This window comes from Microchirus variegatus, assembly GCF_963457635.1.
Source record: "Microchirus variegatus genome assembly, chromosome: 4".
NCBI lineage: Eukaryota > Metazoa > Chordata > Actinopteri > Pleuronectiformes > Soleidae > Microchirus > Microchirus variegatus.
Window position 1 is genome coordinate 10,604,479 of NC_139805.1, and position 23,306 is coordinate 10,627,784.

Genomic DNA, 23,306 nt, shown 5'->3' on the forward strand with positions numbered 1-23,306 from the left:
GCCTAAGGACAGACAAAAAATCATGTGAAATTAAAAATGCAAATACTTGTTCAAAGTTAACATTTAATACAAAAATTGTGAAATTGTCATTGTTGCCCACATGTATTTAAGAATATTGGCTCCATGTCATTCTCCACACTTTCTTTTCAATAGGGACACCAAAAATAACCTGCGGTCTGTTTCATTTCACCTCTGCAGTGATGTCATGAGGCTGATTCTGGTTAAACCCACCAATGCAACGAGACGTCTTGATTCAACAGGTGAAGTCTTCCAAGACAGGGAACATGGCCACTGCACTTCAGGAGGTCCGCCTGAGGGCAAGTGTGATCCGAACTTTGGCCCCTCAGTTGGAGCATCTTCATCACCACAGAATACAAGCCTGTGTGGTGGTTCGTCTTCACTCGTACATGGAAGGTCGAATGGAATCAATCCTCCGAGAGTTTCAGCCCAGATGTCGCCGCAGAAAGCCCAAAACTTAACCCTATCCCAGCTGAGTGATGAGGACTGGCTACTGTTTTGTGGCCAGGTTAGCAGAAGAGGAGACGCTTCACCCTCAGCAGAAAAGGCAGGGAGCAGCGAGGGACATCCAAACCACAGCAACAGATGTGGTTGTTCTTGTCCTGACGCACATCAGCGTTCAGAAGCTTTTCAACCACGATCAAAACACAGCACTGTCCAAGACTGCCTCGCCAGAGTTTCAAATAAGAGGAGCCTTTCGTCTTCACTGCATACCCAGTCTCAGTGTTCAGCCTCATGCCAGGCTTTATCACAGCAAATGAACCACAGAGATATTTTGAAACCTGCAGCAAACCATAACTTCATGCCTCAGTGCAGTGATGGAGAAAGTCCAAAGGACCTTTTGCAGCATCACTCTCTTAATCATGTTAAACTGACAGATGTCAGCCAAGCCACCTGCTCAGATTTGTTTAACATCCCGCTAAACTCTGCTGGATTTGCTGAAACAAATCAGAAACTCTATGAATGGCCTCAGTCAGCTGTCAGTGCTGACTTGAGCTGGCAAGAGCTTTATGGGAAAGAACCGCTGTTAGTTCGGCAACGGCAAGATTCTCTAATGAGTGGTGATCAAACCTGCAAGTCACCTGGAGATCCTTCACTGTGCCGACATCTCCCTTTCAATTTACTGACCACTGCTTCTCAGGGGAACAGGTCCACAACGCCAGCAAGTGATAAAAGTGTCCAATCCTTCGCCATCAGCCAGTATATGTCACTTGAAAACCAGAATTTAGTTGAGGAGCGGGTGAAACACAGACAAAATCAGGTAAAGGGTTTCTCTGTTTTTCTCAGTCCATTTTCCTTTTCATTTAGTGATTTTAGTTTCTGATATGATAAATGATAAATTCCCTGTGCTGACTTTGTTACAGACAACCACACAACACCTCAGTGGATCAAAGCTCTCCATCCCGAAATATACTCCCCCACCAGTGGACAACTCAGAAACGAGTGGCTCAGTTAACGGGGATGCCGTGCGACCTTTGAGCAGTCATGGCACTTTAAGGTCCAGTCTTGCAGATCTTCACTCCGGCCACCAGCCTCTTCAGCTACTTCACAGCGCCATCCTGGAGGATGCCTTTGCTAAAGTCATGAGCCAAGACTCCAGCAAGGCAAACAGTGACAACCTGACCAGAGAGGAAGGCAGTGCACCACCACAGAGGAAGACTAAGGACATCAGCTACCGGCTGGGTCAAAGAAGAGCTCTCTTTGGGAAGCGGAAGCAATTGAGCGACTACGCCTTGGTCTGTGGGATGTTTGGCATCATTGTCATGGTTATAGAAACAGAGCTTTCAAGGGGATTTTACAGCAAGGTAGTCCTGTTAATATGAATGTATCTGCACTGTTACATTATATTACAACAGGTGTAAAAGGCTCATAGCATCACAGAAACAACAACTTTGAGCAGTGCATCAAAAGAAAAGAGAATGCTCACTGTAGATACTGGCAGACTGACCAGCTGTACCATTAGAAAATGGGTTTTAATGTTCATGTTCAAGTTTTTATTTCCATTTTTCACAGGATTCTGTGTATTCGTATGTACTGAAAGGCTTAATCAGCCTCTCTACTGCTGTTCTTCTTGGATTCATTATGATGTACCATGCAAGGGAGATCCAGGTATGTGCCCCTGAGAAATTAAGGAAGTTTTTATTCTCTGTCCTTTGCACATGTTCCAGTTATCACCTTGTTCTCTTCTTCTACAGCTCTTCATGGTGGATAACGGCGTAGATGACTGGAGGATAGCTATGACAGTTCAGCGGATTCTCTTTGTCCTGTTGGAGCTCCTGGTCTGTGCCATCCATCCAATCCCTGGCCAGTATGTGTTCACCTGGAGAGCTCGACTGGCCTTCAGTTACACGCCGTCAGTGGCAGATGCTGATGTTGACATCATCCTCTCTGTGCCGATGTTCCTGCGCCTCTACCTGATTGGCCGGGTCATGCTGCTTCATAGCAAACTGTTCACAGATGCTTCATCCCGCAGCATTGGGGCACTCAACAAGATCAACTTTGATACTCGCTTTGTGATGAAGACTCTGATGACCATTTGCCCCGGCACCGTCCTGCTGGTGTTCAGTGTGTCCTGTTGGATCATTGCAGCGTGGACAGTGCGTTTGTGTGAGAGGTATATTTTTTTTTCCACTATTTTTCTTTTAGTAACCAGCTCAAAAATGTTTGATATCAAAGGTTCAGTGTGTAAAATTTAGTGACATCTAATGGTGAGACTCCTCTGCTCACTCCTCCCCTTCCTAAGGGCTTTGCATATCAGACAGGATGTTGCTCTTTTTGTTTTGCATATAAGCTTCTGCTTCAAAATCTGAACAAGGCCTGTGTCTAGAGTACAGTATGTGATGTCTTAACAGGTATCATGATACACAGGAGGTAACTAGTACCTTCCTTGGAGCAATGTGGCTGATCTCCATCACCTTCCTGTCAATCGGTTATGGAGACATGGTCCCTCACACCTACTGTGGAAAAGGTGTTTGCCTATTAACTGGAATTATGGTAAGAATCATTTGGATTTAGTACAATGAGACTTGTAGATAAATTCACTACAACAACAGCACTCCGCAATTTAGAATATTTTGTATAATAATAATAAATATCATGTGCATGAGGAATCTAATTACTCACCCCTGCTCTTCTTCTTAGGGTGCGGGCTGCACTGCGTTAGTCGTCGCTGTTGTTGCAAGGAAGTCAGAACTCACCAGAGCTGAAAAACACGTCCATAACTTCATGATGGATACTCAACTCTACAAAAAGGTTACTTTAAAATTAGAGATGCACATTTATTGTACATATTTTATTCATAATGTTATTAAATGTGTGTTTGTCCAGTTTCAGTTTTGTCTCAATAAGCAGCCAGTCAGCACAAATATGCAGTGTAGCAGCAGGATAGGATAGTATATGCCGGGATTGCTGTGAAGGCTGTGATACCACCGTACAGTACAAATGCTATTCCAATTCTCCCTTTCATCTGTATGATATTCCTCCTCCAGATAAAAAACACAGCCGCTAATGTTTTGAGGGAGACATGGCTCATCTACAAAAACACTAAGCTGGTCAAGAAAATCGATCAGGCTAGAGTTCGCCACCATCAGCGGAAATTCCTTCAAGCCATCCACCAGTAGGAATCAACTGCATCAACCACCGCAATTTGAATAACATGACGTTATCATAGGAAATACATTGCACCGCACTCTTGTTAAATGTTAAATGCTTACATTTGTGTAGGTGGTCAAACTGTACTTTACATTTATTTGCCACAAAAGTCACTGTGTCTCTCTTTTCAAACACAGACTGCGGAGAGTCAAAATGGCGCAAAGGAAATTAAATGACCAGGCCAATACAGTTGCTGATCTTGCCAAGGTCTGTATATATAGTGTCTTGGTCCAAAGACACATTTTGAGTTTGATTTCTGCTTCTTTTACAATTTTCCATAATCATCTGTGAGAATTAAACCACATAATAAGTTCATAGAATAGAATAACTGCAAAATCCCATTTCTTTCTTTTGCTTTTGTCACACTTCCTTTTTGACTTTTTGATGGCAGCTGTTTCATAGTATGGAAAATAATTGAGCAGGTAACACCATGAAAAGCGGTTTTAGTTACTCCAGTTTTAGAATCATAATAGTTTTCATGCCCGCTTGCTATCACACATTGTCATGTTTACTGTGACTTTTTAACTGAACAGAGCAAAACATTTACGTTATCACTATTGTTGTCATGATTTTATACCAGACCGAAAAGAAATGCAGCTTCAATTTGATTTTATATCTCTTTCTAAAAATAAATTGAGTTCCTCAGTGTGACCTGTCTTCAAAGTTACTTGAGTATGCTGTGAAGTGAGGTGTGTAAAGTGTCCTCCCTGCTGCTTTCAGACTCAGAACATGATGTATGATCTGGTGTCGGAGCTCCAGCATCGAAGCGCGGAGATGGACAAGAGGATTGTAGCTCTGGAGGAGAAACTGAACTCCATCCTTCTCAGCGTGCAGTCGCTGCCAGCTGTACTTTCTCAAGCAATAACAAAGCTACAAAAGGATTTCTTGGATGACTTGGCTTTCCGTGTCCACTTTCTGTCATCCTCCCTGAGCTCTGAGTGCTGCCCAGTCCCTGCCCGGCAGCTCTGTCCCGGCTCCACCACACCACAGACATCTTTGAGCTAATAGGGCTCACTTCAGACTTTTGCAACCTGATGTGGGAAATAATTTTCCATTATTTTAGTAACTCTCATGTAAAATAAATAATTTTGTTGGTTTTTGATCACCACATTTTTTCCTCTGTGCAAATTATGATAGTTTTAAGGGAAAGGATTGTCATAAATACATGAATTGTAAATGTTCTAAATAAATGTGCTTCATAAATACATATTTATTACATATACTATATGTAATAATTTAGGAAATCCATGTATAGATCTACAACCTTACTTTATTGTGGTCTCAGTCTACACATTATTATTGTTTTGGGTCTATGATGTGACAAGTGACTGTTAGAGCAACTATAGAGTGTGTTTTTTTCTTCTTTAATTAGAACATTTAGTATAGTCCATGTATCAAATATCCTGTGTACAATACACTCCATTTTGACTTGTGTGATTGGGCCTAATAGTCTGTGAATATATAATAATCCACAAAAAAAGGTTTGTATTTTTTTAATTAATATTTCTTGAAGTTGACAGGATTCAGAGACATTGGGACCAGTTCAAAAATAGTAATAATACAAACTGGAACAGGTACAGATGAAAGGTATTGCTCACTCCCTCAGATGATCTTATTTTATCTTGCAATTCAGAAGTAGGCAATACATAGTAGACATATACAAAGTAAACAAATGGGCCACACATGTTCAATCTCCAACAGGCCTTTAAAATTCTAATTTATCCATATGCAACACGCTCATATTTTTTATTTTACTAGAATGAAATGTGACTTGTAAACAATAGAAAAATGTCAATAAACAGCTGACTGTAGTAGACAATTCAGTTCAAAGTGCGAGCTTTTATTGATTTGTTTGTCATTTTGTTTTCCTTCAATGATGTCGGGTCGGATGAAGCTGGTCTGCAGGCGGAATGTTGCTCTTGTATTGTGTGTGTGTGCTCCGTCCAGTATCAGCTGGCCTCGTTCACTCTCAGCTCCCGCCAAACTCAGTATCTAATCAGTTAATGTAATATGTACATTAAAGCTGGGCTACTCATCAAAGTTTAACAAATGTAGACGAGAATTTAAAGAAGGAATGACGACTGCTTTATAAACTAGGCAAGTCGTAGTGGAGTAGTTTCTCTCGGGCTTGACACAAGCATAAATACGGATATAGATCTGTTAGAGGTTTACATGGCGCTACGTAGTCTCGCGAGACATGTGCCGGAGGCAACTGTGCCCACGAGAATGTCATTTCGCGCGCTGAGGCTAAGCTCCAGTCACATTTTAGACGGACAGCTCGATCGACCAATCAGCGCGTTTCTCTTAGAAAGAACTAGCCAATGGCGACGCAATGTTTTTTTTACAACAGGCGGGGTATCAAAGTCTTGAAGAATAACTCATTGATCGATCTCTAGCAGGACGTACAGTTGGTTGTGCTTACCGTTTCCAAGAAGTTATCTTGGGGAAAACCTGCGCGTTATTCCTTAAACGCCAATTTCTTTTTTTCACTTGGACGAACAAACAGGTAATGAGTTTTTCCTCTTGTTGGTACAACTTTTAGTGCAGCTGCTGTTGGATTATTTACCTAGTAGCTAGCTTACTAAGGTTAGCTAACTTGACAAAGTCCTGCCTTACTTGTCTTTGGTTTACGACACCGAGTTCCTACATTTAAAATACAGAGCGGCTGTAATAAAGTCCGCGGCGCGGTTTCCATGCGGATGGACGTACTTGTTTATCCCATTTCAAATCTGTGTAACAACAACAATAATGATGTAACGTGATTTTGTTGTAAGCATTGTCGGGCTGGGCGATGAACTTGACTACAGCGACGTGTTTGTGCTCTGGTGTTTATCTGCCGTTCATCTTTGCAGCTCATGGCGACATTTGAACTACCGCTGGCACTTCTTTGTTGAATAAGAATTACAAACAAATTCACTAACCTTGAAAAAAATTCAAATTTCCTTGTTTTTCGAGTGTTGTTTGTTAATGAATTGACTTGTGTTTTCGCTCACTCCTTGAAAATGAATTATGTCGCTGGTATAAATCATTTCAGACGAGATTGCCGTTTGTATGTGATGCCTTTACACGTGTTTTATTCGCTGCTCTTGGTTTACTTGGACCGTGCAGAGCGAACAGCACAGATCAGCTGAGAACAAACAGCCGCTCAGCTCCGCCGTTTTATCGCCTAACGGAACCAAATCCTGGTCTGTGTCGTTAAACGACCACCGTCTCCCCATAACGATCGACTCCAAAACACATGAGTTTATATTTCGGTGTGTTTTATTGTAAGGCAGCAAAAGCACATTGTTTGCTAGCGCTCCCTCGCGTCCGGATGCGCCTGCTTTTAAAAGAAGTGGGAGTGGCTTCCAGCTCAGTTTCCCGCACTGTATTTAAATCAGCTCGTTCCCTCCCTTTCTGATTCTCTACTGAAGTGACATGGTATGACAGTCGACCAAGAACGCCATATGAACAGGCAAAAAGAAGAAATGAGTAACACATGAATACACAAGACTATAAGAATAATAATATAGCGGTGTGAACAATCTGACAACTGCACAATAATGCAAAGTAACATAATATAAAATGGTACACATAAGTAACTATGTCTAATATAAACCATAATATATGCATGTTATTATAATACTATTAAAAGAATGAGTGTGAGATTCTGATGGCATTATGATATTACGACGGCAGCTCTGAAATGTTGTCTTTGGCCATCATGTCATCAGCTGACGGACTCCTCCTACCAACCAGTATGGGAGGTGTTATCACTCCATGACACTCGATGTCGGTTGGAATCAGGGAGTTATTTTTTTTGACAAAGCACAAAGTGAAGTCCAAGCAAACACAACTGTGCATATAGAGCGAGGTCAATAATGACGAAATTGATGCTCATCAGCAGTAAGATATGTGTACTGTTGCACTAAAATAATAAGGGCAACTCCTGCTGTAAGCAATGTGTCCTCCTCGGTTCAAAAGCAAAATTTCTGTGTCGCAATAATACAACACTGGATGCACAGACCATGCTTATTAAAAGCATGGTCTGTGCTTATCAAATCTTATTAGACAAAGCCTCAGTAAAAGACATTTAATTAGTTTTAATTCATGCACATGCACAGATGATACTCAGATTATGGTGCTGGTACTAAGCCTTAAAGTACCAGTTAATGCCTGCCCCCATGCAAAGCACGGTGGGGATTTCTTGTATACAAGTTTTTTTTATATTTGATCTAAACAGTTCAGTTAAACACTGCATTAAAATGGGTTTGTTATCGTTGAGGACAGCCAATATATATACATTTTATGATACTGGCTTATTAAGCAGTCTGTATCAGCATATATGTTTGATAGGGATGTGAATCTTTGGGTGGCTCACGATTCGATTCCGATTCTTAGGGTCATGATTCAATTCAATATCGATTATAGATTCAACCTATTCGATTCAAACGATTCTCGATTCCAAAATTGATACAATGCATACTAGTGTGTTAAGGCTAATAAAAAATAACTTGCATAAATAAAAGCTTAGACTAGCTGCCCCTTTCTCCCAGAAGTTACAAAGATAAACTGTACACAAGTAACACAAACTGGTGTTTGATACCCTTTGCAGATCATTCAGAAAATTCCTAGTGGTAAGTCTAAAAAATTGTTATTGCCTAGGTTGCCCAGCAGGGTGTGCCCTCTCACCGTTGTTTACCTTTATAAACCACTGTCTGTGATACATGAAGCAGAGTCTTTGATGGATGGCATTCCTGAAAAGTTGTTCAACAGTGACGTTATCAACTATTTTCATTGTAATGGGTCATGTTTTGGCTGTGAACACAGGGCAGCTGCAATGTGGATTCAAGTGCGCACAATGGATGGGAAGGAGACCCACCGGATAGATTCCCTGTCCAAACTCACCAAGGTGGATGAGCTGCGTGTCAAAATCATGGAGCTCTTCAAGGTGGAACCAGAAAGACAGCGACTATTCTACCGTGGCAAGCAGGTGAGACGAGAGAGTTATAATCTTGTTCAGAGGTGCATTTTTGATGCTGTATATCCTAACATAAGAGCATTGAAGAATCAAACGCATTCACCCAGTAAGGCCTGAAACCTGAAAAAAAGGCCTCCAAAACCTTAGGTTCAATGCCTACTAAATGACTGATTTCTCAGCCTCTGTAGCAGATGGCAGCACAATTTAAAAAAAAAAGAAAGAAAAGATTTTCAATAAAAAAAACGCAAGAAAATATCAGTCATGTCAGTGCCTTGATTTAGTTCTGATAGCGTGTGAAGAACAAGAACAGCATGTAATGACTGTAACAGTCTGCTTCACATGTGACGGTGATATTTGCTTACCGCGCTGTGGCATCTGCAGGTAAATCCACTTTCACCCCTGGTGTGCGGTTGAAAACACTCCGTAGAATAGGGTGGTAATTGTCTGCCTCCCATCACTTTCAAAACCTTCAAACTCATCGTTGTCATCGCCAATCTCAAACATAATTATGTTGTAACCATAAATCCCGGTCGATTGGTTCAGCGCGTTCAAAGTTATCAGCAATGATGTCATTGAAGCAGAGAAACTCCTCAAAATCACTGCCTTCAGAAATCTTTCTGCTGTCAAAGTCCTCCATGTTTGCTTGAATAAATTTCTAAAAGGTGCCGCGAGGAATCCATATACTCCCGAAAATTAACGTATCCACTTTACCGGTGTCTATGGTAGCATAAACGTAGCCGCGCTCCCGGCTCTAATGGTAGAAACGTGGCAATGCTTTCCCGGGTTGGAAATGGGTAAAACATGGTTAATGCTTTTTTTCTTTTAATATTTCATTTGTCTCTGCAAACATTTTTAGCACTTTTGATAGATTGAGCCCGATTGTTGTTCTCAGTGGGAAATAAGTGCTTTGAGAAGGCATAGCATCAACCAAGCCCGGTGACCCAATATGATGATTTTGTGGATTGTTGTCATAATTACCAGGCCAAAAGTATTACATTTATGTCCATCACACATGGCACACGGACTCGGACTGTCTGTAGAGCTCCAGGAGCACCCCCTCCCCATGTTAATGGGGATGTTGTCCTTGGTCAGTGAATCATCTGTTTTCACCATCCACCGACTGTTCCATAGACGACTCCATTCGACTGCACAGAATAAAGCATTGTACTTTAAATTCAATCTGTCTATAGTTGATGAGGAAGGGTTAAACGAGCAAGGGTGTACGTCTGTTTTACACCCGCCCTGAACTTCAACAACAAAAAAAATACATTGCACACTTCCTCTAAAGGGGCAGTGCCAAGTTGTGAGCATCAACAACTATTGCAAAAACTGAAGAGGTTATTTTATCACATGCCACACCTACAGCAGTGAGAGAAGCCGAGTGCCTGGCACTCACCCTGTTTTCTGTCTGCACGGATAAGCCAGCAAGCCCTGGCAGCCAGTTTTAAATTCGACACTGCAACTGTAGGGTACAATATCAAGGAGGTTGAGTTCTGTGGTTTGGAAAATACGTTTCTACGTGCAGATCAGTGGAAGGGGGGAAAGTCCCCATACTACCCCCTAGCTTTCTGGTGGTAATGCTCTGCCTAGTCCGTCATTGTAAGCTCTCCTGTGATGTACACAATAGTGGATGGAATTAATACGAAGTATGGACGTACGGCTCTGTCAATCTCCTGTTCTATTTTGCGTAGTAAATAGGCATCAAAGATCACCATATCCTTATTTTATAGGTCTTCATCATATAAACTAATAAAATAAGCCAAAGGTAAATTTTCAGCACGGAGGAAAATAAAATTCTATTCTGTTGTATTCCATTCTAAATTTGTTAGAGTAAGTTTGGTGACTTTAAAGCCTGGCTTGTTAGTCTAGTACATGGCTGTTCCTGACATAATATTTCCCTGGAATCAGGAAGTGGCCCTGATTAATTACACACTGGAGTTTTAAAATGTTGCATATGTTTAAATCTTTATCAGATGGAGGATGGCCATACCATATTTGACTACAACGTGGGACTTAATGATTTAGTGCAGCTGCTTGTCAGGCAGAAGGTTGCCCCTGTTGATGCTGTCAAAAACATGGAGAAAGAAGCTGAGCTCTCTGACTCGGATTCTGGCTGTGGCTCAACCCAGAGCGAATCTGACAAGAGTTCCACTCATGGTGAGGTGGAGGGTCAAACTGCCAGCACCTCTGCCCAGACAACGACCCCAGAGCTCATTGATGCAGAGTTTGGATTTTACAAGGTGAGTTTTAAAGCTGTGTAACATCTATTTTCTAGGACTGTATAACAACGGCCCTTTCACTTTGATTTTGACTGTGATCCTTTAGAACAACCACACATTATGTTTGATTTTCTATGTACAATAAGTCATACTAATTAGTTATTTTCAAACCTAACCAACACGCATGTAACTTAAATTGCATAGCTTTTGCACTTGTTTTGCTTTTAGTTTAAATATGACATTGTACGGAAAATGGAGCAGGATATGTAATGAAGTCGTAGGATGTGCAGGGAATGCGTTTCATGTTCTTTTTTTAGAGACTTTGTGTGAATGCATAATTTAACCCCATGTTTTCAGATTGTTTAAGGATGAAATCTCCTTTCCAATAAACGGCTTGGAATGTAAAATGTCCTATTGTTGTTGATAATCTGGCTAACTATTGTTTATTGTTTTGTTGTGTGTTTGAAGATCAATGAACTGGTGGATGCAAGAGACTTAAACATGGGAGCTTGGTTTGAAGCCCAGATCACAAATGTTACAAAGACCCCCAAGACGCCTACAGCGGATGCTGCAGAGGCTCAGCCATCAGAGGAAGAGATACTCTACCATGTGAAATATGAAGAGTAAGAACCCTCTTTTTCAGTCAACATCCTGAGCCTAGCTAGTGTTGCTGTCAACCTGAAATGTTCCTCTCACCACTGATCATTTTGCTTAGGAGCTAAGGGAAGCAAATAACTACTCATGCAGCTGTACCATGGATTAAGATATTCAAGCGAAAGAAATGTGTGACGTAACCATGAGTGTTTACTTGAAACATAAAAATATGGAGACTATAAGCACCATTAAGCAAAAGTTGAAAATTAACATGCTTAGTCATAATTTCCATTCATAAAAGTAACACTTAAAGGCTCATATTGGATCGTCATCAATTGGCCTTTTGAATTAAGCTCCTCTTTGTTGGGTGAGGTTACTGGTATTTCTGCCCTGCCTGAATGTTGCTCTGGTGTTGATTTCAGGTGCATTTGTGTTGCATGGCTTCATTTCTTAAACTTGTTCTCATCATTTAAACATAGTACTTTTATGCATTCAACTTAACACCGTGATATTTATTATTCCAGCTACCCAGAGAACGGGGTCATTCCGTTGCTGACTAAGGATGTTCGCCCACGGGCCCGTACGCTTTACCAGTGGCACCAGTTGGAACCAGGAATGGTTGTTATGGTAAACTACAACCCAGATGAGCCGAAGGATCGTGGATACTGGTATGATGCTGAGATCCAAAGGAAGAGGGAGACGCGCACCCTGCGAGAAATCCATGCAAAGATTATCCTTGGGTAAGAACACAGTTGTTGTGTTTTGTTGTTTATCCGTTAGTCACATTTCTGCTCATTTAGCAATGGTAATATGATTTTTTTTTAATCCATCTCCGTTTGGATGGAATAGAAAAGGGTGGGTCAGAATTCCAATTTGAATTATGCAGCGTACCACTATTCTTTCCGTGTCTGTAGTTGTCCCTTCTAACTGAGTCCTGTCTAACTGACCTCACACTGCAGTTAGACCTTTAAGGCCAGCTGACCAACTACTTTTTCTCTCGACCAGATGACATGTTGAAAAAATGGAGGGGACACTGCTTTGTTTATGGCAACTCCTAGCCCTAACATTTGAGAGCTGCACAAACCTTAAGAAAGTTGAAAAATACTTCACAAGGCTCCTCTCTCGTTGCTGGCCTCAGCTGTCTGAGCAGACACACCTTTGTTTTATTGTGCACATGTAACCAATTTTTTAACTATGTTTTTAGTGTTTATTTATTTCAGATTTTATTTGCATTTGAGTTTTTGTACAGCACTTTGGTCAACTGAGGTTGTTTTTAAACGTACTATAGAAATAAGTGTTAAGAACACCCAATAGCTCAGTTGGTAGAGCAAGTGCCTCATGAGGCAAAGGGCCCATTGCAACCACCCAGGTTTGGTTTAACTGTGGACATTTGCTGCATATTCTCCCACCGCTCTGTGAAGGGGAACTTCACGCTCAACTGTCCTAATACAGGCATGAAAGCCCCCCCTTAACGCATTTAACATTTACCTTGCTTACAAATATATTTTTTGCCTTGTTTTTTTTTATTCAAAGGTTTTGACAGTTTGTATTTGAACCATGATGTACTACCTGATGTAATTGAAGTTGTGCCTTTTTGTTTACAGTGATGCTGGTGACTCTCTAAATGATTGCCGGATCAAGTTCCTTACTGAAATCTACAAAATTGAGGAGCCTGGTTCTCTCGCTGATGCACCGGCTGGATCGGAGAGTCCACAAAAAAGTAATTTTAAACTTCATGTGTGCTCTGTGTTGACAAATGATTATGCATCATGTCAACATTTGTCAGTATTTGTCTTATCTGTATAATCTGCTATGTGTAGATGTATTTCAATCCAAATGTGAAAATGTTGTGTATTGGCATAAAATATGAAATTTCTATTCTTCAGGATCAAATGGACCTGAGTGTAAGCACTGTAAAGACGACCTAAATAAAAACTGCCGCTGGTGTAACTGCCACATATGTGGCATCAAGCAGGATCCTGACAAACAGCTGCTGTGTGATGAATGTGATATGGCCTATCACACGTACTGCCTGAACCCCCCGCTTACTTCCATCCCTGAAGACGAGGACTGGTCAGTAAATGCAATGATTTACTCAGAGTTCCTAATGTGTTTATGTTTGTAGCAGCTGATTTCAGTGGAAAAACATGTAAAATACAATTTGCTTTATGTGAATATAAGTCCTCTTTGACATTTGGAAAAAGGCATGTCATGTTACCTTCAAGACGCTGTCTTGAGACCAGTCTTGACTATTACAACACTAGCAAAGTTAGATGGAGGTCTTTGATCAGGAACCTGCAGGATATGGTGCAGGGAGAACAGAACATCAGTCTGTAATTTGGTCCATTTTATTGTCCAACACTACATCTTAAAAATACTTTCATCAGCTATATTACCTATTTACCCTTTAATATTTCTTAAACTTTGTTAATATTCAGTATTCTGAGATCTTGAAATGCCTCATTCTCACAGCTGTGTTGTTGAACTGACTGGAAATGTCAGGGCTAATCCAAACATGAAATATGACTCCTACTAGACTTGTTTGTGAAAAGTATTAATTGCTAATAAATTCAGCTTAACTTGATTTTCACCTTTTATGTGACATGTGTTACAGGTATTGCCCAGGTTGTCGTAATGATGCCAGCGAGGTTGTGTTGGCTGGAGAGAAGCTGAAGGAGAGCAAGAAGAAAGCAAAGATGGCTTCAGCCAGCTCTTCCAGCCAGAGGGACTGGGGCAAGGTGGGTGTTGACCTTGGTGCTACCTTCCTAGGCAAATTGCAGTTGATGTGTGGACAATATTTGGTATTACATCAGTAAAGGGTAAAACTATATCATGTTTTGTTTTACTGTCTTTACATATATGCTTTTTTCCCCAATCTTATTTAGGGAATGGCCTGTGTCGGTCGAACCAAGGAGTGCACCATAGTCCCTTCCAACCACTACGGCCCAATCCCTGGAGTTCCAGTTGGCTCCTTGTGGAAGTTCAGAGTACAGGTCAGTAAAAGCAGCCAGGGATTTTCACCAATACTTCTCAAGAAAGAAACACTTTTGCAATGTACTGTAAAAAACAAAAAAAACATATTCTGCTTAAGATTAACTTGTATCTAAATAGTGATAAACTGACCACAGCTGTTTCCAGTGGCTTTCAGTAATGGTTCAGTGTTTTGGCTGTTCTAGGTCAGTGAGGCTGGAGTCCACAGGCCTCATGTAGCAGGAATTCACGGCAGGAGCAATGATGGTGCCTTTTCGATTGTCCTTGCTGGAGGATATGAAGACGATGTGGTATGCTGGCCTTCTCTTCCTTTCTTTTTCTAACAGTAGTAGTAAGTGGTGGGTGGTAAAGAGGACTTGAAAGCAGCTTATTCTTGTTGAAAGGGCATCCAGAGTGTTGAAGTGTGAGATTTGCATTAAAATTGTTTGCTGTTACTTGTATTGTAGGATGATGGCAATGAGTTCACTTACACCGGCTCTGGAGGACGAGATCTGTCTGGAAATAAGAGGACTGCTGAACAGTCATGTGATCAAACGCTTACCCACATGAACCGGTATGATGCTAAAGGACAAATTCAACAGAATCTTAAACGGGCTTTGCTCCATTTTATTTTGCATATTTAAATTGTCCTGTTTTTTTTATTTATTTACCAGAGCGGTGGCTCTCAACTGCAATGTCCCAGTCAATGACAAAAATGGTGCAGAGTCCAAGAACTGGAAGGCAGGTAAACCACTCAGAGTTGTGCGCAGCTGCAAGGGTCGCAAGCACAGTAAATATTGTCCAGAGGAAGGAAACCGATATGATGGAATTTACAAGGTATGTTTCCGTGTGAAGTTGTCAAAGTGGCCCACACCGTACATATTCCACTCATTGGTATCGTATGTTTTTGTCTTTTGTCAGGTGGTAAAGTACTGGCCAGCCAAAGGCAAGTCTGGTTTCTTGGTCTGGAGGTATCTGCTGAAACGTGACGATGATGAGCCAGCGCCATGGACCAGAGATGGCAAGGATCGCATCAAGAAGCACGGTCTCACCATGCAGGTAATCATTTCATCATTAGCACTCGTATTATTATTTTTTTTACCAGGAGGAGAGACTAGCTCAGGTCGGAGTGCTGCACACGGAGTCAAATCTAGTAGCCGTTAGTCCATGTTATACCCACTTATCAACCTGCTCATTAGCCTGCCCATGTTTGTGAACCTGTGTTTAATTTGTCTCATTGTTGTTCCAGTATCCTGCTGGCTACCAGAAAGAGAAGGAGAACAAAAATGAAGTGGAGGAGGCAGCGACGCCCAACAAGGCAAAGAGAAAGAGAAAATCTCAGGGCAGTGGTAGGTTGAATCACTGTTTTTTGTATTTGTTTTTTATGGCTATCAGCCAACAATAATGCTGGTTGGCTTGATATAATCTGTGTGTAGGTTGACATTTTACAACCCCAAACTAAATCGAAATTGTGTGTCTTGGTTTCCATCAGAATCCCCCAAAACCTCACCTTCCAAGACTCCTAAGAAAATCAAAGTGGAGGTGTTCAAGCTTTCTCAGCAGCAGAAGGCTTTCATCAAGAATGATAAGCTAAACAAGAAGCTGTGGGATGAAGCCATGGAGTCACTGTCTCTCGGACCGGTGAGGATGACTTTGTATCGTCAAGTTAGCTGCAGGGTTTTAGTTTGGGGGAAAAACATCAACTTGATATTGTAAAACCTCAAATCTGTTTAACGTCAGTAGATATTCCCCTTCTCGAAAATTGTGGCTGAGGAAAAAGAAATGCAACTGTGAATTCAAGAATTGTGAAGTTGAATGAAACCAGAAACGATTTTGACCTTAAAATAATGACTCCAGGATTGTTTTGATGATACATCGACTTGCAATAAACAGGTTGGCACCACTGTCAACCTGAGGGCTGGGTTGTAGCTCAGAACATGCTGTATTTGTGTAAAGTATGTAAAAGTGACAACAAAAAGGTGAACATGTTGCTTTCTATGGGTTTAAGTAAGTAAGTTGATATGGGTGTGTTTACCTTTTTATATTCTGAACAAACAGTGATGTTCATTTTCTTTCTAATACACTGCCACACAGAGCTTCTATAACCAACAAACACTCTTATACACACTGTAGTGGGGAGCAGGTGGACATCTCCTCTCTGAATGTTTGATAATGGAACGTTTATGTTTATATTCTGCACAACGGCGAAGTTCCCATGCTTTGATCCCCATTAGAGCCTGTGTGTTTGGCTATTCCAGCAGGAACGCCCCCTGCAGACTTTGCTTTACGCTGTTTAAATTTTTGTGTAGTGAAAAAGTACAATTTCTTACATGTGAATCAAGAACAGTTGAAATAAACTGCTGCGTGTACTGGTTTTAATAGCTTTTCAAATGTCCCATTTTGTTTCTGCAGAAATTTTTGAATAAGGTTGAAGAAGTTTTCCTCTGCATTTGCTGCCAAGAAGTGGTCTTTCAGCCCATCACCACAGAGTGCCAACACAATGTCTGCAGGGTAAGAAACCATTATTGACCCAACTCTTTCAAGATTTCCAGCATGTAACGCATGGGGTCATTTCACAACTCCTAAACCCTAAAGGGATGTTTCTGATGAAAGATATTTTATGTACATACTATAGATACGTTTGAGTGTTCAGGGGTGATTTGCCATCTTAAATGTCTTTTAATACATTGTTTCTTTTTACCCCAGGAATGTCTTCAGCGGTCCTTCAAAGCAGATGTGTACACCTGCCCGGCCTGCCGACACGACCTGGGCAAAAACTACTCGATGGATATCAACAAACCTCTGCAAGACATTCTTATCCAGTTTTTCCCAGGGTACAGCAGTGGGCGATGATCACTGGCTCTGCTCACTCGGTCTTCGAGGAAACGCAATGTAACTGTAAGGGGAATTTTCAGTCACCGCAATAAAATATCGGTTTTTCTTAATATATTTTTTATGACTATAAAACTACAATGTTTGTGGACCAGTGTTGCCATTTTTCACCTTGAATCTGCAATGATGTGTAGTTAGTTACTGATAAATTGAAAATTTCTTTTAACTGCCTGTCCCATTACTCCGTTAATACGTTCAACTGTGATTTTACTCCGTGTTTTATTCTGTTCCATTAACTAATGCAAATGTTATCGCTGATGAAGTAAAACCCTCTGTTAAGCACTCCTCAGGAGAACGTTAAGCCATTTACCAGTTTGGAGATTCATTTGTAAAGGGTTATAATCTCGATCAGCTATTAATTTGGCTGTGGCTAGTCATTGTTTTGAAGCAATCTTGTCATTCTTATCATGCAGTCAAGATTTTAATTGGTTTGTATTCATCTGACTTGGAAGACTTGTGTATCTCTTTTATTTTCTTGTACTTTTATGTACGTGGTATTTCTACTAAAAAAAGTAATCTGTGTTGAAACACAAACACTGCTGCTTGATGTGGTTTGTTTAGTTCACAAACTACACCGTCATGGTCATGTCGTCCTTACGAATCACAAATGTGCTGCTTTGTTTTGCCCTGGAATGATCAGATTTGACATTGCATTAAGGTGGAAAGTAGGGGAAACGAGGCATTTCAATCTACACTTAATGGGTTAAATGGACAAGACCTCTCGACCAAGTATAAACTGGACTAGCTCAGGTATTTTTCCCTGTGCAGCATTCTTGCAGAAAGTGTCATCAAACCTGTGTATTGGGTCCTTTATTCTTTCTTTTTTTGTAGATTTCTGAAAGTTGGTTTAAAAGTTGATATGGATTTTATAGAAACCAAACCTGCTAGAATTTTATTAAGTGATAGCATTGGATTTCCCATTTGGAAAAGGTTCACTTTCATGATGTCCAAAGAAAGAAAATGTGCTTGACTGTGGGTGTAATGTAGAACTCCTGTCTCTTTAGCGCTTTAGACGATGTCCCTGATACTTAAACCTAATCAGTCTAGAAGCTACTGCTTCTTTTTTTTTTTCTGTGTAAAATTAAAATGTTTTCATTTAATCTTTTATAATTGTATGGTCATCTGTGTGAGGGGTGGTTTTAATTTGTCTTCAGCATTCACTTATTGCCTGATCTCAAATAAAAAAACCCTGAGTAAATTGAACACGCTGCTCCTGAAATTCAATATTTAATAGTTTCACTACTTTCTTTTTTTGGTGAAAGATGGGATGTTTGGCATTTAATTTCAACAGCAGTGTGACAGTGTCCATCCACATGGCAGCACTTTGGAGTTTTGTTGGGGAGACAAAGATTTGCGTAGATGGGGAAATGTATATTTTCTGAAATTGTACAATTTTTAGTCTGTTTTAGTTTTGATATGTAGTTTTCAGAAATGCCTGAAAATTCAGAAATGTTTTTTTGTCAATAAATTTCCATTGTTATTCAATAAAGGTAACCTGTTTATTTTGTTTGTTTATATTCCCAGTCTCACGCACACACAACGGTCTTAAAGCCACGGCTTAACAGATACAGTTCTGATATATGTCTGATATTATTTCAGATATATTAATTGTGTCCGCCATTTGAAAAACGCCCAAAACATCACGCTACGGTAGATGTGACGTACCGTTCACAGATGTACTGAAAAAGACTGGCGTTAACGTGTTTACTTGCACTGTGGGTATGTAATTGCTGTAATGGCTGACGAAGTTGATCCATCCGGGAGTGTGTACGTGTGGGCCGTACACATTCTTCACAAACGAACATCGGGGATACGCGAGCGTCCATTTTAATTCGTTGAACCGCGTGTTAATCATCAAATTGACCAACCACATGACCGGCTTTGTGACCGCAAATCCCAACTTCCGTATCTTTCAACCAATCACAAAGCGTGGTCCGTGAAATGGGCGTGACTCTTACTATCTTAGCTAATGCTAAAGGAAAACCGAATCTGATAATTTTTAGAACTCGAAACCAAACTGATTAAACGTTAAAGGGCAAACACGATACCCCACCGCAGCAGGTAACACTTCGCAAACACTTCTTGTTTTATTCAATCGTAAAGACCGTGTTCTCGTTTAGTCCTAACGTGTTTGCTGTATTTCGTTGCCGTGTTTGTTTTTTTTCTACTGCAGATATGGAAGGAGCTAGCGAGAAGCTAGCTAGCGTTAGCTTAAGAACCCCCTCTGCATAAGGACACAGTGAAGTGTAGCTCTGTTGTTGCTGGTTCTGTGTGTTTTTGCAACTCTGTTGGCTGCAATTCTCATGTGAACAGCTTCGGTAACGGTCTTCGGTCGCTTTCATCCTTGCTAAAATGCTTATTGTTAATATTAATGGTGCATATCTATTGTCATCTTAGCAGCAGCCTGTTTCAGCAGATAACAGAAAACGTAATTTCACTCTCATCAAGCCTGTTGCGATGTAAGGGTAACACATGTGGTTTAATAGTATAATTATTCTAGTTCCAGCCTTGTTACAATTTTAGCTGCAGGCCCAAATGGAATTAAATGGTATTTGCAGGCCCCTTTTTGTTGTGGTTGGACAGCTGGGGGTCATGTGGCCTGTCAGAAAGCTGATCCTTGCTTATACATGAATTACAGTGGTAAGGCCACTGTTTGATATGTTCTGTATCAAAATTGTACAGAGTTTTATTTACAGGAAGTGATATTGGAAAATAGTTATTTTTGGTGACATAGTTTGTTATGTTTTCAAAAACATATTCGATTTACTGTTCTAAAGAGGCATTGAAGAAGTCACGGGAAACCCACTGAAAATGATTGCTCAATTGTTTGACAGTTAATTCAGTGATATAATAAACACAGTATTTGTTGCTGCCCAACAGGCATTTATAAAGAATACATTAGAAACGGGTACTTACAAATTAATTGATTGAAGTGCCAATGGTTTGACTATTCAACAACATCCAAACCATGTGTATGTTTTGCCATGCAAACGATTAATATTTAATTTAAAATTAAATTATAAATGTGGTCTGTTTTTCATTGAGATGTTTCACCTTTCCTATACTTGAACCCAACTATAGTCGATCTCTAACCACAAGCATGCAGAAAAATTACCTGATTAAACACATTTTGATTGGTAAGAAAGAGACTGGCACACTAGACCCCAAAATTGATATGGCCACAGAAGTTGCTATCGATGTTAAGCTCAAGTGCCCCTTGGAGGGACTTTTGTTGGAATGTGCTTTCTGTCGCTTCCTAATCCCTAGATTAGATGTGGGTCAAAATATCGATTGTGCGATCCTTGTGCAATACCATAATCGATACATCTTGACAGAGACTGATATTTTAAGGTACTCTTTCACTCGCTAGGTGTCACTACTTGATGTGTAAGATGAAGCATACTCTGACTGTCACACAGGTGGTTGTTGCCTTTAATTTTTGTGATGGGAAAGGAGGAAGTCCGTTGTTGGCACTAGATGCGTGTGTGTTGTATTGGCGTCTGTGTGTGTGTGCATGCATGCACTTCCTACAGTCAGCTCTGTCACAGTGGCAAACGACAAAGGTTATTGGTACATCCAGGAGGAATCAACTACTAGCCTTATGATGAACACAAGTCCACACAGATACCCACAAGTCACACACCCGATGAGTTGTCAACAGCGCCTGTGTGTATAATAACATTTCAGACTCACCATTGGTCCTAATTACCCCTGCACTAAACAGAGACCAATTGATCAATTAGTTATCAATTTCCGCTTATTAAATGATCATTTATTTTACTCATTATTCATCTATTTACTAAATGTTCATACCATATTTTCAACAAAGCAATTAAACAAATGCCTTTAGAAAAAAAGTATTTTACACTATGAAAAATTGTTGCTCATTTTGTAGCTACTGCCAGCTTGAGCTTGCCAAAAGTTCCTGGGATTTTCAAACAAGCTGAATACTGAATAAGCTCTGATTTCTTACTTCCAGGTTCGCCTGCAACACTTCACTGACCAAATGGCTACTGAGAGCCCCATGGACACGGTGTCAGCTCCTCCACCTGTCCTAGCCTCTCTACCAGACCCTGCACCTCCAGCTCTCAGCCCAAGTGCAGCTCAAGACCAGTTGCCTAGCCAGCAGCCAGGATTAGCTAAAACCCTTCAGACAGCGGTGACATCAGAATGCAGTTTTGCTCCAGATCTCGATGCAGCTCAGCCTGCAGACTCAGATGTGGCTGCAGGACTTATTCCTGAGCTTCCCTCAGTCCCTCTGCTGCAACCACCGCCATCGGCCACTGCCAAGAACCCAAACTGCAAGATTATGACCTTTCGGCCCACTATGGAAGAGTTTAAAGACTTCGCAAAATACGTAGCCTACATGGAGACCCAAGGAGCTCACCGTGCTGGTGTCGCAAAGGTGAGGACAATGCACGCTCACACATATACTGTTTAGTATTCACATTTTTACACAAGGTCTTATACCACACAAAAGCTCAACAGGAGTTACTGTTCATTTGCACCTTTTTTGCATTGCCAATTGTAGCTAAAGTGATTGTCATTGTTTGCATGTCTGCATTTTTTATTTAACTGAATGCAGAGTTAAACTCAACAACTTAATTTTTTATATGTTTACTGTGAAAGACCCAATGAGGTGCAGAGTTTTTTTTTAACCCTGTGTTGAGAAACATAAAAAGGAATTCATAAACAGTCGTAGTTTAGGACTTGATCACAGTACCAATGTCTGTACCAAGTACAAATATGGTACAAACGCAAAGCTCTGCCCCCATTTCTGCACCACTTTTCATCAATGCTTTTATAGTATTTGTAGTAGTAATAGTAGAATTTGTTTGTATTATTTGTTTGTAGGACCATGTTTAAAAGTATATAATTTATAGCAACTTCAAAGGCAGACATTATGTAAAACATAGCAGCAGATACGTTCTCTGTGTAAACAACAGAGGTGTGTGAGATGCAGCTGTCACACCTTGCACACACATCTACTGAGGCCCCAGCCCAAGAGGATACAACCGTGTTACATTATCATTGATTACAATGGTTGGGTAGATATACCCAAATGCACGCTGCAGCTCTTGTAGAATGTCTTCTAAAAATTATTTTATGTTGATATTGAGCTAGAGTAGATTTAGCTTTATTTAAAATAACATATTGAAATTTTAACGAGGTAACAATCATGTATTGAACAAGCTCTGCACAAGTAATGATAACACTTAAACTTCTTTTGAAGATGAAAATAACAAATGTTTGAATTTTTGTTAATAAGCTGTGATAATGTTATGTTCAGCTAAAGAAATATAGATTGATAATCAATTAATAGTATGTTGTCGACATATTAGAACAATGTTGCATATGACTGTTGCGTTTGTTTGGTTCCTTGTTGTGGCACGAGTTAACTGTTAATCTCTCAGTTTTATCATCTGTTTACTACTAGTAATGTAAACCATTTGTGCCATTTTAACAGGTGATTCCCCCAGAGGGCTGGAAGCCAAGGAGATGCTATGACAGCATCGAGGACATGGTGATTCCAGCTCCCATCGTGCAGGTGGTGACTGGTCAGTCTGGTCTGTTTACCCAGTACAACATCCAGAAGAAGTCAATGACTGTGGGCGAGTATCGCAAGCTGGCCAACAGCAAAAAGTGAGTTGGTGCTTTATTTATCAGTGAGCTTTGTTAATACTTGCAGACTCTGACAGTCTTGTCTTTAGATATCAACATGTGAAATATACATATCGCAAAAGACTCCTTTAACGTTGAAAAATGATTCTCCCCAGGATTTTAGCTAGCATTTAATAGGTGCTGTTCCACCGTGTACTCACATATTGTTGGAATCGTTTTATTGGTGTTCCATACTGATCTTGGACAGACCCTAAGCGGGTATAGACGGACGAGTGCTGGCCGCAGTTTTTGCATGCGTCACCACAAAATCGTTTCGGTGGTTACCGGGGGAAACGGGAGGATGCATAGGGCGTCTTTAGGACGTCCTGCCTAATAGTAGG

The 23,306-nt window shown here is 40.6% G+C and overlaps 3 protein-coding genes across 3 annotated transcripts in view; all 3 read left to right on the forward strand.

Annotated features, from left to right (window-relative positions):
• Positions 1-205: 205 nt before the first annotated feature.
• Positions 206-4,674, forward strand: LOC310925775 (small conductance calcium-activated potassium channel protein 3-like; the record flags this gene model as incomplete). Its single annotated transcript, XM_083887792.1, has 9 exons — positions 206-1,279; positions 1,383-1,823; positions 2,032-2,127; positions 2,214-2,632; positions 2,871-3,012; positions 3,160-3,270; positions 3,507-3,634; positions 3,807-3,876; positions 4,390-4,674. The coding sequence occupies 9 exons, from the start codon at positions 206-208 to the stop codon at positions 4,672-4,674; spliced, it is 2,766 nt and encodes a 921-aa protein (XP_083743918.1).
• Positions 4,675-8,488: 3,814 nt separating this feature from the next.
• On the forward strand, positions 8,489-17,265 carry uhrf1 (ubiquitin-like with PHD and ring finger domains 1; the record flags this gene model as incomplete). The annotated part of the gene is made up of 16 exons (XM_083888710.1): positions 8,489-8,641; positions 10,603-10,869; positions 11,317-11,471; positions 11,967-12,182; positions 13,047-13,162; positions 13,329-13,515; positions 14,057-14,180; positions 14,328-14,435; positions 14,619-14,723; positions 14,880-14,986; positions 15,087-15,249; positions 15,334-15,471; positions 15,662-15,761; positions 15,905-16,053; positions 16,825-16,923; positions 17,119-17,265. The coding sequence occupies 16 exons, from the start codon at positions 8,489-8,491 to the stop codon at positions 17,263-17,265; spliced, it is 2,334 nt and encodes a 777-aa protein (XP_083744836.1).
• Positions 17,266-19,268: 2,003 nt separating this feature from the next.
• kdm4b (lysine (K)-specific demethylase 4B) overlaps positions 19,269-23,306 on the forward strand; it is a 40,303-nt gene continuing 36,265 nt past the window's right edge. Inside the window, exons 1-3 of the mRNA XM_083888615.1 lie at positions 19,269-19,365; positions 21,284-21,709; positions 22,772-22,947. Coding sequence (XP_083744741.1) covers positions 21,311-21,709; positions 22,772-22,947 — 575 coding nt within the window. The 5' untranslated portion in view covers positions 19,269-19,365; positions 21,284-21,310. The remainder of the gene's footprint in view (positions 19,366-21,283; positions 21,710-22,771; positions 22,948-23,306) is intronic.